A 19,935-nucleotide genomic window follows, 5' to 3' on the forward strand; every position below is an offset into this window, starting at 1 on the left:
ACAATCCTCCAAAATGCGGAGCTCTTGGTGGAATAAATTTAAAATTAACTCCCTTGTCAATACAATTTTCGACAATGCATTTTCTTGCCTTTTCTGAAAATATGGCATCTTCCAGTTCCTAAAGCTTATTCCTTGCTCCAACAAAATTAGTCGCATTATCAAAATGTAAGGTTTGACATTTTCCTCGCCGACTGATAAAACGACGAAGTGCTGCCAAAAACGCTTCGGTTGTAAGATCACTCACTAACTCCAGATGGACTGCTTTAGTTGCAAAACAGCAAAATATTGCGATATACTCTATGCGGTATGTGGTTTTTTCTCACGAATTTTGTAGTGAACTTTAAATGGTCCACAGTAGTCAACACCAGAATTCAAGAATGGTCTTGCTTGAGTTGTTCTTAATGGTGGTAGGTTTCCCATTATTTGCTCTAATAGTTTTGGCTTGGCTCTGGTACATTCGACGCAATTTAGAATGACACTTCGGGCAATTGTTTTTGCTTTTATTGCCCAATATCTTTGCCGTGAAATGGCCACCAGGGCCTGGGTACCACAATGCATATTGTCTTTATGCAATTTTTCAAAAATTAACTTCACAAGTTGGTCGCTATATGGTAGTAATATGGGGTGTTTCGCATCAAATGACAATTCAGCGGCTTCCAATCTACCTCAAACTCTGATAAGATTATCCTGGTCTATGAAGGGTGTGAGCGCGCTTAGCCTGCTGCTTCTTTCCACTTCACGAGAATTTTATAAGCTCTTAAACTCCTTGTTGAAGTGCTTTTGTTGAATAATGCGGAGAATTACTTTTCTTGCTTGTTCCAACTCATTTAATTGGACCGTTACACCCTTAACTTGTGGCCTTTTTTTTACACGCATAATGTATGCTACTATTCTTAATAGCTTGGAAATGGAATTCCTATGATTAATGTGGTATAGTAAAATATCGTTTTGCACTGATAGAAGAGATTGTAGAAATGCAGATTTATTCCCAAGTAAATAAATCCATTTATAGTTTGCGGATTTATTGATTAAACAAAATTAGGTCTTTATTAACTTAACAAAATTAGGCCTGACCTTCTGGTCTCAGCCGTATATCTTCAATGCTCTCTTATTTTGAGTTAGCATTCGTCAAACTCGGGACTGCGCAGCTACGCCGTCGGTGACGCCGGCAGCGGAGCAGTCCGCGCTCATATACATATCAGGCTGCCCAACAGAAGTTGGGCAAGCCGTTCAGTGAGAGAGTGTAATACGCTGGCATATCATAATTCGGTCGCGCATGCCAGACATGCCGACTCAGCACTTTGGCTGCCCATTGCATTCTTGTGTGGGTTAACAAACTCCGCACTTGAAATGCTGGCAACATTTGGTTTTTAGGGAACTGCTACTTTGTATTTATTTAATATATAAAGGGTACAGTGGGTACCCGATATGTGAGCATATTACATCTCCCTCCTTTTGAAAAATAACGTAATTTATGGAGTTATTTTGATAATTAATATGTTATATGTGTAATATGTATTATATATGTATGTTTATAAAATTAGGAATTAATATTTTTATATGTGTTTTTTTTTTTCATTCATTTTTTTCATTTTTTTTTGTTTTGGTTAATATAGTAAATGTTGGAAAAGTTAGTGAAATCAAAATTTATGCGAATATGTCTTATTAATATATATTTTGTTTTCGTTTTTGTATTCCTATATTCCTTATAATAGGAGAGAAATATATTTTTTTTTTTGTAGTTAATTTTTTTTTTTTTTTTTTTTTTTTTTTTTTTAGTGAATATGTAATATTATTTTTATCTTATGAATGGCCATCCTACAAAATCTATTCTATAAAAATTTTTAGTCTATCCTTATGAACTGTCTGTTTTTTGTTTTTTGTATTTAAAATTGTTATATTATTATTAGGTTCTATCTTTTCTACTTTATAGGGTCCTGTATATTTAAAGTCTAGCTTATGGCCCGTTTCATTTTTTAATAAAACTTGGTCTCCTATTTTTAATTCGAAATCTAAGCTATTTTTATCGTATCTATCTTTTTGTTTTTGTTTATTAATTTCTAGCATTATTCTGGCTCTTTTATATGCCTGTTCTAATCTATATTTAGATTCCTTAGCATAGTCTTCTATATTATATAGTGGTTCTATTCTATCTATGCTATTGAAATTTTTTGGTAAGTTTGGAGTTTTCCCAAACACTAATTCGTATGGACAATAATCATGTGCCATAGAGGGGGTTGTGTTAAAGCAATATACGAAGTATTGTAGCCATACATCCCAATCTGTTTTATCAACTGAGATATATGAGCGTATGAACTCGTTAAGTGTTCTGTGGCTTCGCTCCACCGTTCCGACAGTCTGGTGATGGTGTGCAGTAGAATTTATGTTTTTGATATTTAAGTTTTTACATAAATCTTCAATTATTGAATTTTTATATTCTGTTCCCATGTCCGTAATGAACGTCTTCATTGGACCGTACTTCAGAATGAAATCTTCAAATATAGCTTTGGCTATTGTTTTTGCACTTTTATTTGGAATTGGTATTGCTACAAGGTATTTAGTTAAATCGCAAATTAGGGTGACTGCGTATTCATTCCCTTGTTCAGACTTGGGCAATGGACCGATCGTGTCCACGATTACCCTGTCGAAAGCAGTTTGTGGTGTTTCGGTAATAGTTAATGGGGTCTTTGTATGCGTGGTTATTTTCGCTTTTTGGCATTTTAGACATTTTCGTATGTACTCTTTAATATATCGAGTCATACCTTTCCAAAAGTAATGTCTTTTGACTTTGGCCAAAGTTTTGGTAATGCCAGTATGACCTCCTTGAATTGGTTCATCATGGTATGTAGACATTATAGATTCTTTTTCTTTTTCAGAATTTATTTTGGTCACCGGGTTGAGTAGCGCTACTCTTAATGATTTTAATGTTTTATTGCCCATTTTCTTGAAATTATCTAATGAAACATGTTCAAAGATATTTTCCCACGGTGCCACTTTGAGTTGGCTGATTTTATGTATACCGGCTTGCGTTTCAAGCCTTTGGAAAAACTGACCTAAGTCAAGGACTCCATTGGTATATAAATCGCTAACATCATATCTTGCAGTAATTTTTTTTCCGTGTTTAAAAAGACATAGCGTATTTTTTACTTGCAAGGTCACTACTTTACGTACTTCGTCATTGTTTATGACTCCGTATACGTTGGGCTTTGAAGCTTTTTCTTTAGATTGCCTAGGCAAGTCTATTTCTTTTTCTCCTGCGCAGGATTTCTGTCTACTTTGTAATCTTGTAGTGACTTTTTTTACATTCTTGGTGATATTTTGTAGTTCCTCGATGGTTATTCTTGATAACGCATCGGCTACATGATTGTCTTTACCCTTTAGATACTCTACTGTGAAATTATATTCTTCTAATTCAAGTCTTATTCGAGTTAATTTTGAACTGGGATTTACCATGGAAAATAAGTATGTAAGTGGTCTGTGATCTGTCTTGACAGTGAAGTGCCTACCATAAACATATGGTCTGAAGTGCGTTATTGCCCAATGAATTGCTGCAAGCTCTTGTTCTGTTGTACTTTTGTTACTTTCACCTTTGGTAAATGATCTTGATGCGTATGCAACTGGAAGTTGGAGTCCATTTTTGTTTTGAGTTAAAACTGCTCCACACGCTTGCTTACTAGCATCTGTTATTATGCAAAATTCTTTGCTGAAGTCTGGGTATTGTAACAAAGTTGGTTCTATTAAAGCCGATTTAAGGTGTTCGAATGCATACTGGCAGTCAGCTGTCCATTCAAATTTTACGTCCTTTTTGCATAACCTAGTTATGTGACGTGCATAGTCGGCAAAGTTTTTAATAAAACGTCTGTAATAATTGCAAAATGCAATGAATCTTCTAGCGCTGTCCGCATCATGTGGGACTGGATAATTTTTTATGACGTCGTATTTTTTGTCGTCAGGCAAGATTCCTTTATCAGTGCATTTATGTCCCAGAAAAGTGACTTCATGCATGAAAAATGAGCATTTTTCAGGATGTAATTTCAGGTTGTACTTTCTGCAATTTTCGAAAACATCTGTTAAATTTTTAAGCATGTGCTTTTCAGAACAACCAATGACTATAAGATCATCCATATAAAGGAATGCTTGGGAAGTACCTAGTCCAGAGAATGCTATAGTCATCATTCTCTGAAAAGAGTTTGGCGCTATCTTTAAACCGAATGGTAATCGCGTGAAGCGATACGAACCATTACTTGTTGAAAAAGAAGTTATATCCCTTGAACTTTTTTCAAGTTCAATTTGATGAAAACCTGACATTAAGTCGAGACATGAAAAATATTTTGCTCTACCTAGTTGATCTAGAATGTCATAAATTCTTGGGAGCGGAAATTTATCGGACAACAGTTTTTTATTAATTTGACGGTAGTCAATAACTAATCGCCATTTCTTCTTGTCTGAGCCTGGAAGAGACTTTTTCGGAACTAACAAGAGTGGGCTGTTATACGCAGATACAGATGGTTCCACAATTTTATTTTGAATTAATTTTTGAACTTGTGCTTGAATTTCGTCTTTTTGGCTATGGGGGTTTCTGTAATTTTTAATGTATACCGGTTCATCATCCTTCAATCTCAGTTTTTGTTTATAAAAATTATTAGTGCTTATCGATTCGGTTTCTAGTCCGAATACATCGCTATAATGTGTGCATAGGCTTAAAAGTTGGGTTTTAAATTGTTGTGGGAAGTTTTTTGAAAGTATAGATAGTACAGACTTTTCTCTATTTATTTCATTGGAATCTACTACATCGTAGTTTGAAAGTGGTTCATATTTTAATTTATTCACGCTGACTACTTGATCATCGTTAGTTGTATTAAGTAGTCTTATGAATGCGCTTTGAGGTGTTGCTATAGTATTTGCTATGTATATACCATGCTGAATTTCTTGGTTTGGAATCAATATACTGTCTTCTGTGGAGTTTATTTTAATTTTTCGGACAACTTCGGATCTTGCTGGCAGAATCATGGAGTTATTGCCAGAACTGTATGTTATTGGAACATAAATCGGAAATTTAAGGTTATTAGGTCTAATTATAAGCCAATCTTCTGATGGCTTGAAGTCTAATTGACAGTTATATTTTTTGATAAAATCGATTCCTAGTATTCCATCACAGGGAATAGCGAAATGTAAACTTACAATATGAAAATTGTGTGGAATTATGTATTTCGTAGTCTGTATTTCAATTGATGTTAAGCCTTTGGATTTAGTAATCTCTTGGCTTATTCCCCGTATATCTATTATGTTATTATATTGTATGTTTTGAAATATATCGGAAGTTTCTTTTACAATAGAGATTTCGGCACCTGTGTCTACCAAAAAGACAAGTTCTTTTCCAGTAGCCACATGGGTGAATGAGACAAATATATTTTGGCTGAGATTAATTGTATGAACTGTTACATTTTCTACTGTTGAGTATTTAAAGGGGCTTGAGAGTTTCCCGAACTCTCATTGGCTACTCTTACATTATTTGTATTGTTGTTATTGTAGCCTCTGTTCGAGTTGCCACGGCCCCTTGAGTTTCCTCTGTAGTTGCCGCGATTATTATTATTGTTGTAGTAACTATAATTGTTACTGAAACCACGAAAATTACCTCTATAATTTCCGCGTCCGCGGTATCCGCCTCGCTGTGTATAGTTATTATAGAACAGGACCGAGTTTGGTTGTCCAGTTGCTTCTGTGCAACTGTTTACGAATTTCGAAACGGCGTCATTCATAGTGTTGAAATTGCCGGCTTGCATTATAAGTTTGACCTTATCAATCGTGCAGTTTTTGGTCATTGCTTTTACTGCTTGCTGTGTGGAATAACTTCTGGCCAGCTCTAGTGTTAAGCCGTCTGTTATGTACGCACTTTCTAAAGCCTTCGTCATCTGCTCAACCTCTGATGTATATTGATTGGCAGTTTTATTGCGTTGCTGTAGATTCATCAGCTTTGCTGACAATACTTCTACAGTCTCGCCCTTGACGTTACTTTTTATTTTGGCAATTACTTCATTTATTGTTGTTGCGTTTCCGATAAGATTCCTGGCTACACCCTTTAGCTTTGTCTTTATTATAGAGACAGCTAGGTTTTCGTGTTCGCCTTTTATTGAGTCTATTATATTTAATGCATCAATGAAACTAGTTAAATTTTCTGCTTTACCGTCGAAAACTGGTATAAGCTTTGATGCAGTGTTAATGAAGTCAATATTTGTTTGTGCCATTTTGATTATTATTAGGTGAACAGAACGTCCGAAAAGTAAACTTTCTGAATACTCTCTTGGATATTAATATTTTGAGGATAGACAATCAATCATTCAATGACTTGATATGGAATTTAACACTCTAGCCCTTTTTTAGATCTTATCTAGATCGTTTGCTCTGCTTAAATACTTCTTTTTAAGCATTTATTGTGCAACTTGTATATTTTGTAAAAAAAATTTGCGCACATTATGACAACTATTATTATTAACAGTATATGCACCCAATATAGATCAATGTTGTTAGATTCTACTTTGTTAATAACGTTAGCAGTGGAGTCCACTGACTTAACATCTACAACTCCCATTTTGGGTGGATATACTACTAATTAGTAGGTATTACTAAAATTTTCTGTTGAGAATTTATTTATTTTATTGTTATTCATTCATTCAATTGTATATATGTAAGTATTACTTTTCTTGATATCCCGATCTAGCTTTCTATTTGATTTAAGGGGCCATAAAAAAAACTGATCAAAATAAAGTCAACAAAAGAAATTTTGTATTTATAACAAGAATTTAGGAATTCAAGTTTAATTAATCAAATAAATGTAATAAAATGTAGAAAAAATATCTGCTGACATCGCATAAATTTCGCTTCGATATTCAGAGTGAGAAAAAATTTTTTGTGTTAGTTTTCATATAACTGATTTACAATATTTTGCTCTATATAAATCAATATCAGTTATATGTTGTTAGTATATAGCCTAACAGTGGTTAGTGTTTAGAAGTTTTACAGTTAGCACTTTCGCGCAGCCCGCTGTGGTTTTATTTTACTTAAACTAAAGGCAACTCAGGCTTTGCCATTGCCTTTGTTGCGTTTCTTCGCATCAGAGCGAAGTTTTCTTGCCGCCTCGGGTACTGTTTCCCTGTGTTGACTTCTGTTGGCGTGCCCTGTACTCAGCTATTGTGAGGGGGCGTGGTCCATCGTTGGGACACAACTCGAGGGCCTCTTCTAGAGTTGGCGCGTCCCTTTGCACAACAGGTGCAGGTGTCTCCCACGAGGGTGCAGAGGGCGGATTGCCTTCCGTACTCATACGTTCCTACGTTGGCGTAGAAGGATTTGTCATTCCTTCCACACTTTTTTGTTTCTAACAATGTTCCTGCGTTGGTGTAGTCGGCGGTTTGCCTACCACACTTTACTTTCCTACGTTGGCGTAGAAGGATTTGTCATTCCTTCCACACATTTTCTCGTTCTGCTTCTTGTTTATTCCTCCTGGGTTTTTGTTGGTCATTTCACTGATGATTTTAATTTTTGTATGTACATATTTTTTTTATGTATATTTTTGTGTGTTGTTCGGCCCTTTGGACTCGGGCGGCGCCGGTGCTGGTCATCGCACAGGCTGATTTTTTGTTTTAATTTTTCCTTTGTATTGAATATTGTTTGTTAGCTGTTTTGGATTTGCAGCTTTTATATGTTTTTAAAAGAATTCACATCACTTTTTGTCTTTTGTCTTTTACTTTCAATGCGAAGATTGCAATTTCTATGTCACGGTCGCCATGTAGAAATGCAAATTTATTCCCAAGTAAACAAATCCATTTATAGTTTGCGGATTTATTGATTAAACAAAATTAGGTCTTTATTAACTTAACAAAATTAGGCCTGACCTTCTGGTCTCAGCCGTATATCTTCAATGCTCTCTTATTTTGAGTTAGCATTCGTCAAACTCGGGACTGCGCAGCTACGCCGTCGGTGACGCCGGCAGCGGAGCAGTCCGCGCTCATATACATATCAGGCTGCCCAACAGAAGTTGCGCAAGCCGTTCAGTGAGAGAGTGTAATACGCTGGCATATCATAATTCGGTCGCGCATGCCAGACATGCCGACTCAGCACTTTGGCTGCCCATTGCATTCTTGTGTGGGTTAACAAACTCCGCACTTGAAATGCTGGCAACATTTGGTTTTTAGGGAACTGCTACTTTGTATTTATTTAATATATAAAGGGTACAGTGGGTACCCGATATGTGAGCATATTACAAGATGTTTCTGACGCTTTGGTGATGCGCTCAGCTTTAGATGCAATAAATGGTGCAGGCAATTTTGATGGCGGCCCCTATAAAAATAGGGGACCAAAAAAGCACAGGTTGTGATTCGCAAATTTGGAGCCAAATATTCCTCTTGAAGCAACGTCTGCGCCATTTTTCTTTGATGGTACATGGCGCCATTCCTTTTGCAGAGATGTTTCCTGAATAGTCGTTATTCGTGTTGCCACAAATTTATCCTTTATTGTGGTAGGACTATTTATCCATGATAATACAATTTCCGAGTCTGCCCAGTAGTATGTTGGGACGGCTTGCATGGATAATTGCTCTTTTACAGTGAACGTTAACTGTGCACCAAGTACTGCCGCCTTTAATTCCAGTCGAGGAAGAGTGATTTGACTTATTGGAGCCAAATGCGATTTTGCACACAGTAATTGTAAAGTCACTCTTTTGTCTTTATGAACTGCTCGAAGATAAACAGCTGCTGCATACGCATTTTCAGACGCATCAACAAAAGTGTGGATCTCCTTTGAGGTTGGTACTTGACCTTCAAAAAACATGACGTGAAATTTTGATGTTGTTCAACGCCTCTAAACTGTTACGGAATTGTATCCATTGTTTTTGTAAATTATCAGGCAAATGCTCATTAAAGTCGAATTTCTCCTTTGTTAGGCTCTGCATAAATATTTTTGCCTTAATTACGACTGGCGAGAATAACCAAATTGGATCAAATATTTTGAATATTTCTGAGACAAAGTCTCGCCTTGTAATTTTTTTTGTTGTCGCAATTTGTGTCTTTCGCAAAGCTTATCTATCTTGGGTTTCCATATAATTCCAAGAGTTTTGATGCTGCAATCTTCTAATTGTACATTAGGGATTATATTATTTTTGTTTAATCCCTGTAAAAGTTGGTTGTTGTTTGCGCACCATTTTCTTAATTTGAGTCCCAAACTGAATAATATTTTATTGAGTTCAGTCCGGATTTGTAATGCTTCCTGGATTGTGTCTGCTCCGGTAATGCAGTCATCCACATAGAAATCATTTTTAAGCGCAGCCGCTCCTACAGGATACTGCTGTACTTGTTTTGATGCCAAATAGTCTAGGCATTTCGTTGCTAAATAAGGTGCAGATTTGGTGCCATATGTCACTGTTTTCAGTCGATACTATCTCAACTTTTCGGAAGGGTCGTTTCTCCATACGATCATCTGATAATGCTGGTCTTTTGGATTTATCCAAATCTGCCTATACATTTTCTCAATGTCAGCCGTAAAGACATATTTATGTAGTCTAAATCTTAACAATATAGACATAAGAGTATTTTGGACCTTTGTGCAATAAATCGTTTAACGACTTTCTAGAGGATGTTACCGCTGATGCATCAAATACAACCCGTAGTTTTGTTGTGTGGCTATCTGGCTTTAGGACACAATGATGAGGTATGAAGTAGTGAGATCTTGGCAGATTCGCAGGATGAACTTCCTTCATATGTCCAAGCAATTCATATTCCTTCATGAACTCAATATATCTTTGTTTTATTGCTGGATCTTTCTGCAATCGTTTCTCTAATGATAAGAACCGTCGCGTGGCAATGTCACGACTCTCCCCCAGCGCTGAAGTATGCTCCAAAAATGGTAATTGCACAATGTACCTTGAGTCCTGTGCGCGCTGGATGTTTTCCAGAAAATGAGATTCGCATTGTTTTTCGATTGGCGAATAACATTTTTTATTCGGTTGAAAATTATCAAGTTCCCAGAACTTGACAAGCTGCTCATCCACTTTTTCTGTTTCAGTCAGGACCGCACATACCGATGAATTTGCTTTTTGTTCCGAAATTTTACCAGCTACAATCCAACCAAGTTTGGTATTTTGCAACCTTGGTAGTCCCTTTTCAATAAATAAATTTTCAGATTGCATTACATCAAAATAATGCTCAGCACCAAGGAGAATATCTATTTTTCCTGGTTTTCCAAATTGAGGGTCAGCCAGTTTAAAACCATAAGGAATTTTCCAATTTTCCGTGGAAATTGGGTATGTTGGCTGATCAGCGACTATATGAGACATTACCATCGCCTCAAGTCTTGATGCAAAATTTCCGTTTCTTGATTTTAGTTCTACATTTACTCAAGCATTGGAGGTGTGAGCCTTTCCACCTATGCCATTTATTTTATGTCTGGAGCTGGTGGTTTTTAATGCTAATTTCTGAATAACTCTTTCAGAAATAACAATTATTTGGGAGCCAGAGTCAAGTAGAGCTCTGAATTCTGCCATTTGTCCATTGTTTCCTTGAACTATTACTCTAGCTGTGGCTAGAAGGACGTAACCATCATGCTTTCCACTTGCTGATGCCGCAGTAATGACATCCGAATTTTCCGATAATTTTTCCAAGTGGTGGAGCGTGTTGTGATTTTTGTTGTAAAACAATCTTTTCTAGTGCATGCTTTTGAAGCGTGGTTGGAATGAAAACATTTTACGCATAATTTATTCCTTTAAGTCCAGTTCGAACGTTCAGCTGGAGTCTTTTTTAAGAACTCATTGCATTTAAAAATGCTATGGTTTGGTTTCTTACAGAAGAGGCAATTGAATAATGTATCTGCCCCTGCTACACATGTCGTTGGTTTTTTGGGTTTCTCTGAAGAAATAGCTTTTAGTGTGAGAAACCGTTGCTCCAAAAATTCCAAAAATTCTTTTATTGGCTGCATTTCTCTTGTGTTTAAAATCGATTGTTCGTAGAGCAAATGTGTTTGTCGATCTTATTTTTTTGTTAGAAAGTGCAGGAGAATCGAATCCCAATTGTCCGTTCTTATTTCAATATTGTTCAATGCTGATAATGTTTCCTTTACATTATCATGCAACGATTTTATGCCTTTACCATCACTAGATATTGGTGCATGATCTAATAATTTTTGCAGTAAAGTATTGCATAATACTCTTTTGTTGCTGAAACGCTCTTGCAACATATTCCATGCTGTCAAATAATTGGTTTCAGTTAGGGACAAGTGACGAATTAAACGTTCAGCCTCTCCCGCTAGATTAGTCTTCAAGTACCACATTTTTTGTATAATGGGTAATGAAGATTCATGAATCATTTTCTTAAATAAATCATGAAATTGCTGCCATTGCAAAAAATTTCCATCAAATTTTGGAATCGTTACCTTTGGGGTTTTTTAATTTTTTATGAATTTGGACATGAATCCTTTTAATTTCATTCCAATTTTCGGATATGATCGCCTTAAAATTTTGGCGTGTTTCAACTGTCACCTTACCATGATGCGCTCTAAAGTATCAATGAGCACCCTTTGCTCACGGAACATTGATTCAATTTCCAAATCTTCTTCCGTAGACGTTAGGGAGGCAGTTTCAGCTTGCAGTGTTGACAAATTTGTTGTGAATATATTTTGATATTCACTCACCAGGTTTCTAATTTCAAGAAAGTAATTATTTCTGAAATACCCATGATCAATTTTTTCACCTTTTAGGGTACGCTGGATTGTATCTTCTCTGGAGGCAAAATTTACCCATAGACCCTCCAGATTAGCCAAGCGTTCTGTATAATACGCAGGCTTAGCTTTTCTGCTTTCGGAATCTTTTTTGAAATTCCTTATAATATTTTGGATGCGCTCACCCAGAGCATGCTGTTCATCCAATAAGGAGCGAATGCTTGAAGATGCCATATTTTACTTTTAATTATAAACCTTTAAGAGGTATTTAGTTAATGATGTGCCTCGACTCACACCGTGGTTTATAAATTAATTGTAAGAATGGTCAGAAATCAAGATCCTATTTTTGTGTTGTGTGTGTGTTTTGATCGCCAAGTTGATCGTACACAAATCGCAGAATATTCTAGTTGTCTGATGGTTTTTAGAATCTGCTGTTTTAAAACTGTCTATCGCCAAGTTGACAGCAGTAGATGAAAAATGCTTGGTCGCCTAGTTGACCTGTTAATCACTACCGTGATTTATTTAAGGATGATCAAAACTATGATCGATGATGCGGGTTCAAATTGGAGTCCCAATCTGAACAATGGTTGCGGTTCGAAGTCGGGGGGTAACCAAATGTATGAATTCAATTGAATTCTGAATGCTGAAATGTAGAGTTTTTGTTTTTGTTGCGTGCCGCAAGTACAATACCAGTGGCAATAGTCGCCGCAATAAGTACAATACAAATTGGGCTGCGGAGAAGTGAATACGTCGTACAAATTTTATTGAGTCAAACCTAGGCTTTATATACATGTTTTTGGGTTAAAAGATATTTACTTAGGTCTAGTCAAGATTACAATTATTTGTTATATTGGTTAGCCTCTCTCTTAATAACGCTACACGGAGGTAATCAGTTGGTGGTACGTGTCACCCGTTCCAGATATTGGGTTCCGAGAATCAAAAACTTGGTGAAGGCAGTTATCAATGCCTGCAAGGTCTGCGTTATCTACAAAAAGAGATTGCAAGTTCAGATGATGGGAAATTTTCCAAGAGAACGAGTGTCATTCTCCCGTCCATTCACGTACACGGGGATGGACTACGCAGGGCCCTTCTATATAAAAAATTACATTGGTAGAGCAGGTCTCATTACAAAAGGGTATGTGTTGGTTTTCGTTTGTTTCTCCATCAAGGCTATCCATTTGGAGCCTACTTCAGATCTGACGACCGAGAAATTTTTTGCGGCGTTCGCTCGGTTCGTATCCAGAAGAGGGTGTCCTCGCCAAGTGCAGTCGGACAATGGGAAGACCTTTGTTGGCGCTGCCACATTACTGTCCCGAGATTTTCTCCAGGCCGTTAAAGAGTCTGTGACTGATGCGTATAGTCATCAGCAGCTCGACTGGCATTTCATTCCGCCCGGGGCACCCATATGGGAGGCCTATGGGAAGCTGGTGTCAAGACCTTCAAAGCATTGTTCTATAAATGCACAACTACGCGGAAGTATACCTATGAAGAACTTGCCACTCTGCTAGCGAAGATTGAAGCTTGTCTAAACTCCAGACCGCTATCTCCCATGTCAGAGGATCTCACTGATCTTCTAGCGTTGACACCTGGGCACTTTCATGTCGGCGGCCCTCTTCTATCCATAGTGGATCCCGAAGTAAAGGGAGAATCCAAGTCCATATTGAACAGGTGGCAACACTTGAAAGCTCTCCATCAGCAATTCCGCGCTCGATGGAAGGACGAGTACCTTAAAGAGCTCCACAAGCGCAACAAGTGGAAGTGTCCCACCGAGAATATGCGTGTCGGGGACATGGTCGTCATCAAAGACGACAATCTGCCCTCAAATGAGTGGCGAAAATTGTTCTCCTTCCCAGAGAGGCTTCCCAAACTTCTACCTAGTAATCCATACGTCATTATGCGTAGTCCGTAAGCCCCGAGTCATACCATTATGAAACATCTTCCTTTGTTTTTTTCTTTTTCATGATCCAACGCCAAAACCCGTAGATAATGGCTCCGCGTAAGCAAAACGCTCAAGTGTTGGAGAGCAGGCGGACTCGAGGCACGCAGTCCTACCGGTGCCGAGTCTGCCGGGGGATCCACCCTCTAAAGAGGTGCCAGAGGTTCCTCAAGCTGAGCGCGGAGAAGCGGCTACGGGCAGTTCTTGTCAATAAGGGCTGCGCAAATTGCCTTGCCCACGAGCATTCGCAAGAGGACTGCCGTAGCGGTGACCGGTGCAGAACGTGCGATGAGGAGCATCACACGCTGCTCCACATCACCGAGCCTTCCAAGCCTTCCAAAAGGGGCTCCGCTTCTCAGCGGGTCCGAAGATCGTGGACACCGTGGCGCTCATAGGTCATCCAACCAGGATTCCACCTGGTCGCCGAGGGACTGCCAGTAGCCCAGAAGACCATTTTCGGCTGGATCCTGTCCGGCGCCTGCAACCAGGGCTAATTATGTTGCAACGCCAGCGGTTGCAAGAGGGCGGAATGTTCAGGCCTCTCCCGCTCTCCCTCTCCCTGAGCTCCCAGAATCCAAAAAACTCAGCCAGTTTTCAATTCGATCTCCGACCAGGCCTGGTCTGTAGCTAGACGCGACTGCCTATGTCCTTCCACAATTAGCTGGTCAACTTCCGTCCTGCTCAATTCCGCAGCATTTCCTACGGGAACTTCCCGAATTTTCTTTGGCGGACCCGAAATTTTATGAGAGTGCACAAATGGACGTGTTAATCGGGGCTGATCTGCTGCCTTCCATACTCCTAAGCGGCACCCGAGCAAACATCTGTGGCTCTTTTCTTGGTCAAGAGACTATATTCGGATGGATCCTTACCGAACCAATACCAGCTACTAGGCAAGAGCAAATTTCCGCTTTCTCCACTCGAATCTACCATATATTCGATTCAAACCTAGATCAACTTCTCACCAAGTTTTGGGAGGTGGAGGATCTGCCAATAAAAGTGGCAAAAGGTTCCGATTTGGCTTGTGAGGAAAATTTCCTTCGGACAACCACGAGAGACGATAGTGGAAAATATATCGTAAGCCTTCCTTTCCGTGATCCGGAGAACGTAAAGTCCGCCCTGGGACACTCCAGATCCTTCGCGTTGGCTCAATTCTTAAGAAACGAGCAGCGTTTGAAAAGGGACAGCCAACAGAAAATGAAGTACGATACCGTCATTCAAGAATATCTTGATCTCAACCACATGAAAGAGGTCTTTCCTACCCATGATTCTGCGAGTTATTATCTTCCGCATCATGCCGTGCTCAAGCCAGAAAGTACGACCACTTAGCTTCGTGTGGTGTTCAATGCCTCGAGCCCTTCAGAGAATGGGGTCAGTCTAAATGATATCCTTCATGCTGGCCCGGTCTTACAGTCCGATCTGACCATTCAAATTCTGAAATGGCGATATTTCCGATACGTTTACAGTGCCGATATCGAGAAAATGTAACGACAGATCTGGGTAGACCCGAAGCATACCCCGTTCCAACGCATTTTATTCCGAAACAGCGAGGGATACATTCGAGATTTTGAATTAAAGACGGAAACTTTCGGGATTAATTGTGCGCCCTTCCTGGCGATACGAGTCCTACAACAGCTGGCGACTGACGTGCAGCTCAGCCATCCAAGAGCGAGCAAAGTCATTCGTAGTGCAATGTATGTAGACGATGTCCTTTCGGGAGCTGACTCTGCTGAAGATGCTCAACTCACAATAAAAGAGCTACAGAATGCCCTAGACTCCGCGGGTTTTCCGTTCAGAAAATGGACATCCAACAACAAAGAGGTGTTAGCTCATATCCAACCCGATCATCTTCTGAACAGCGATTTCCTTGATCTCGACACTGAAAGTACAGCCAAGACTCTCGGTATACGGTGGAGAGCGACGTCCGATGAGTTTTTCTTCGTTCCACCAGATCTACCCACAGAAATGTCCCCCACAAAACGCCAGGTGCTTTCCCAAATCGCCAAACTGTTTGATCCGGCAGGCTGGCTCGCTCCATTTGTTGTGTGTGCCAAGATCTTTATGCAAGAGATTTGGGTTCAGGAGCTGGGGTGGGACGATAAGCTGCCATCTGAGCTGTGCCAAAGGTGGCACAGTTTTCTTCAAAGCTATTCGATCCTTGATCAGGTCCGGATTCCAAGATGGGTTTCCTTTCGCCCAGAAGTTCGCTTAGAGCATCACGGATTTTGTGATGCCTCCCAGAAAGCCTACGGCGCTGCGATCTACGTGCGCGTAGAGATGGGACATACCATGATGGTACACCTGCTCACCGCCAAGACGCGCGCTGCGCCAGTCAAAACTGTGTCGCTTCCTCGACTAGAGCTGTGCGGAGCTTTACTGCATGCCGAAATGGCTGAAGCGATCCTTCCCAGCATGCCGATGCTGAATTCGAATCTCCACTGCTGGACCGACTCCACTATTGTGTTGGCGTGGTTAGCAAAACCAGCTTGCCATTGGACTACATTCGTTGCCAACAGAGTGACGAAGATCACTCAGTCCACAGAGGCAGCCAACTGGTCACACGTTCAATCCGAACATAATCCCGCTGACTTGGCTAGTCGAGGGGTGGCCCTTCCAGAGCTTGTCGGTAGTTCTCTCTGGTGGCATGGACCCACGTGGTTGCAAAGGCCACGCAGCCAATGGCCTAGCCAGGGGACCGACCTACCCGTGACAGAGATCGAAAAGCGAGCAGTCAAAGCCCACGTAGCGTATATTCCGAACGAAGACTTCCTTGATCGTTTTTCCAAATTGGATAGAGCGTTGCGGGTCCTCGCGTATGTCCAGCGATTTATCAGTCGGTACAAAAAACAATCGCCGTTTTCAGATATCCGTCTGGAGGCCAAGGAACTTGTCGCCTCCGAACGGCTCATGATTCTCTGCACTCAGCGCAGGTATTTAACGAACGAGTATCGCTGTTTGAGTCAGAAGCTTCCGGTGCCCCCTTCCAGTTCGATCCTCTCCTTAAACCCTTTCCTAGATCAGGAGGGGCTGATAAGGGCATGTGGCCGTGTCACAGCCTCTGAAAGTTTGCGTTACGATGAACGACATCCGATAATCCTCCCGTACGAATGTTCACTCTCTCGGCTTCTGGTAAAGTTCACGCATCTCATAGCGCTTCACGGTGGTAATCAGTTGGTGGTACGTCTCACCCGGTCCAGATATTGGGTTCCGAGAATTAAAAACTTGGTGAAGGCAGTTATCAATGCCTGCAAGGTCTGCGTTATCTACAAAAAGAGATTGCAAGTTCAGATGATGGGAAATTTGCCAAGAGAACGAGTGTCATTCTCCCGTCCATTCACGTACACGGGGATGGACTACGCAGTGCCCTTCTATATAAAACATTACACTGGTAGAGCATGTCTTATCACGAAAGGGTATGTGTTGGTTTTCGTTTGTTTCTCCACTAAGGCTATCCATTTGGAGCCTACTTCAGATCTGACGACCGAGAAATTTCTTGCGGCGTTCGCTCGGTTCGTATCCATAAGAGGGTGTCCTCGCCAAGTGCAGTCGGACAATGGGAAGACCCTTGTTGGCGCTTCCACATTACTGTCTCGGGATTTTCTCCAGGCCGTTAAAGAATCTGTGACTGATGCGTATAGTCATCAGCAGCTCGACTGGCATTTCATTCCGCCCGGGGCACCCCATATGGGAGGCCTATGGGAAGCTGGTGTCAAGAGCTTCAAGGCATTGTTCTATAAATGCACAGCTACGCGGAAATATACCTTTGAAGAACTTGCCACTCTGCTAGCGAAGATTGAAGCTTGTCTAAATTCCAGACCGCTATCTCCCATGTCAGAGGATCCCACTGATCTTCTAGCGTTGACACCAGGGCACTTTCTTGTCGGCGGCCCTCTTCTATCCATAGTGGAGCCCGAAGTAAAGGGAGAATCCAAGACCATATTAAACAGGTGGCAACATTTGAAAGCGCTCCATCAGCAATTCCGCGCTCGATGGAAGGATGAATACCTTAAAGAGCTCCACAAGCGCAACAAGTGGAAGTGTCCCACCGAGAATATGCGTGTCGGGGACATGGTCGTCATCAAAGACGACAATCTGCCCTCAAATCGACTCCGTCTTTCCTGGAGCCGATGGCAATGTCCGCGTAGTCGACAACCGGACGGCGCGCGGCATTGTCCGGCGTCCAGTAGCCAAAATTGTTCTCCTTCCCGGAGAGGCTCCCCAAACTTCTACCCAGTAATCCATACGTCGTTGTCCGTAGTCCGTAAGCCCCGAGTCGTACCTTTATAAAAAACCTTCCTTTGTTTTTTTCTTTTTCATGATCCAACGCCGAAACCCGTAGATAATGGCTCCGCGTAAGCAAAACGCTCAAGTGTTGGAGAGCAGGCGGACTCGAGGCACGCAGTCCTACCGGTGCCGAGTCTGCCAGGGGATCCACCCTCTAAAGAGATGCCAGAGGTTCTTCAAGCTGAGCGCGGAGAAGCGGCTACGGGCAGTTCTTGTCAATAAGGGCTGCGCAAATTGCCTTGCCCACGAGCATTCGCAAGAGGACTGCCGTAGCGGTGACCGGTGCAGAACGTGCGATGAGGAGCATCACACGCTGCTCCACATCACCGAGCCTTCCAAAAGGGGCTCCGCTTCTCAGCGGGTCCGAAGATCGTGGACACCGTGGCGCTCATAGGTCATCCAACCAGGATTCCACCTGGTCGCCGAGGGACTGCCAGTAGCCCAGAAGACCATTTTCGGCTGGATCCTGTCCGGCGCCTCCAACCAGGGCTAATTATGTTGCAACGCCAGCGGTTGCAAGAGGGCAGAATGTTCAGGCCTCTCCCTCTCTCCCTCTCCCGGAGCTTTGAACGTGTCGCGCTCGGCCGTCCAGGCTCTCCACTCCCCGAGCGTAAGAAGTCTCCGCTGCGCCTCCAAGCGGCTAGCTTAGATAAGCTTAAGTTAGTGCCAAAACGTAATCGCATGAATAAACGCCCGGCCGGTCCGCGCCACGATTGAAATCCAAGTAGTTTTACTTTTCCGCGATCGCCGAGTGTTTCTTTCTCGCCCCCACAGCTCACCACCGCCAGCCGTCGCTGCACCACAAAGAGCACTTCAATAAAACGGATAATTCGCGGACACGTATAACGCTTCATTTCTGTATTTACTTTGGATTCACTTTCATTTACTTAGAGAAGCTCAACTAAATAACACTTGATTTTTGTAATCGACGCCACCAGATGGCGATAGTTTTCTGTAAAATTTCGGTTGGTGATTAAAAGATAAAGAAATTTTTTTTTGTTTTATAAATGAAAAGGAATAATTTCATTTCATTTCACAACAGTAATGAATTCAGGTCGATTACAAAAATCAAGTGTTATTTAGTTGGATTTATCATTTTAATATTTAAATAATATCCATCTTCTCCTTACCAAAACATTAGCGGGTATTGCAATGCGTCATATGATCGATGAGTTTCAGATATTTGTTGCAGTTGCCCAGTATCGCGACGTTTGAGCACAATATCGCGGTTTCCAAATTGTTCCCCAACAATCAGGATGGCGACTTCGTCTATTGTTGGAGCATTAAATGTCTGTCGGGTCATCCAGCCGCAGCAGATATTTAGGATCTCTTAATGCTAGCTCTTAGCTTATCTGCATAATTACCATCGCTCTCGCTCTCTAATTATCTTTCTATTTGCTCTCTCTCGTTGCTTGTCGGCTTCTACTTTGGGTCAGCAATCGGCTGATCCGCGTCTCAATTTTAATTGTATTACTTCTTTTCGATCTCGCGGACCATTTTCGTTAATCGCTTCTGCTAAATAAATTCGCTGCCTTTGCAGAAATCGAACTCTAAATTTTCGTCTTTTTAATTCAACAGCTAATAAAAAAGCTTATTAGCTCAACATTGGTGACCCCGACGTGATTTGTGCATAAAAGGGACTCAGTGCAAGTCACAAAAATTAATTTGTTTTACCAGGCTGCATATTTTGCTTAATCTGTGTTGCAGCTACATTGTGCGTTTACCTGCCATAAACAACACAAATATTATAAATTGATTTGTGAAAATAATAACACTCTTGGTTACACAAACTTGTACATAAGTCGGTATATAGACCAGCAGCGGACCAATTTTTCGCATTCTCCTTTGCGCTCATCTTCCCGCTGAAGCCGAATTTTGCCCGCTGAGTCTGCTGCATACATATCTCACTTTATGTTTGTTGTAAAACAATAAAATGAATTGATTTATGCAAATAATAGCACTCTGGTTACAAAAGCTTTACATAAGGCGGTATATAGACCAGAAGCGGACCGAATTTT

At 40.8% G+C, this 19,935-nt stretch overlaps 1 protein-coding gene across 1 annotated transcript; it reads left to right on the forward strand.

The window, feature by feature from the left end:
* Window positions 1–15,325: 15,325 nt before the first annotated feature.
* On the forward strand, window positions 15,326–18,311 carry LOC122320702. Its single transcript, XM_043208869.1, has 2 exons — window positions 15,326–17,548; window positions 17,973–18,311. The coding sequence occupies exons 1-2, from the start codon at window positions 15,326–15,328 to the stop codon at window positions 18,309–18,311; spliced, it is 2,562 nt and encodes an 853-aa protein (XP_043064804.1).
* Window positions 18,312–19,935: the final 1,624 nt, after the last annotated feature.

Source organism: Drosophila ficusphila, unplaced genomic scaffold, assembly GCF_018152265.1.
Source record: "Drosophila ficusphila isolate 14025-0441.05 unplaced genomic scaffold, ASM1815226v1 contig_758, whole genome shotgun sequence".
Lineage (NCBI taxonomy): Eukaryota > Metazoa > Arthropoda > Insecta > Diptera > Drosophilidae > Drosophila > Drosophila ficusphila.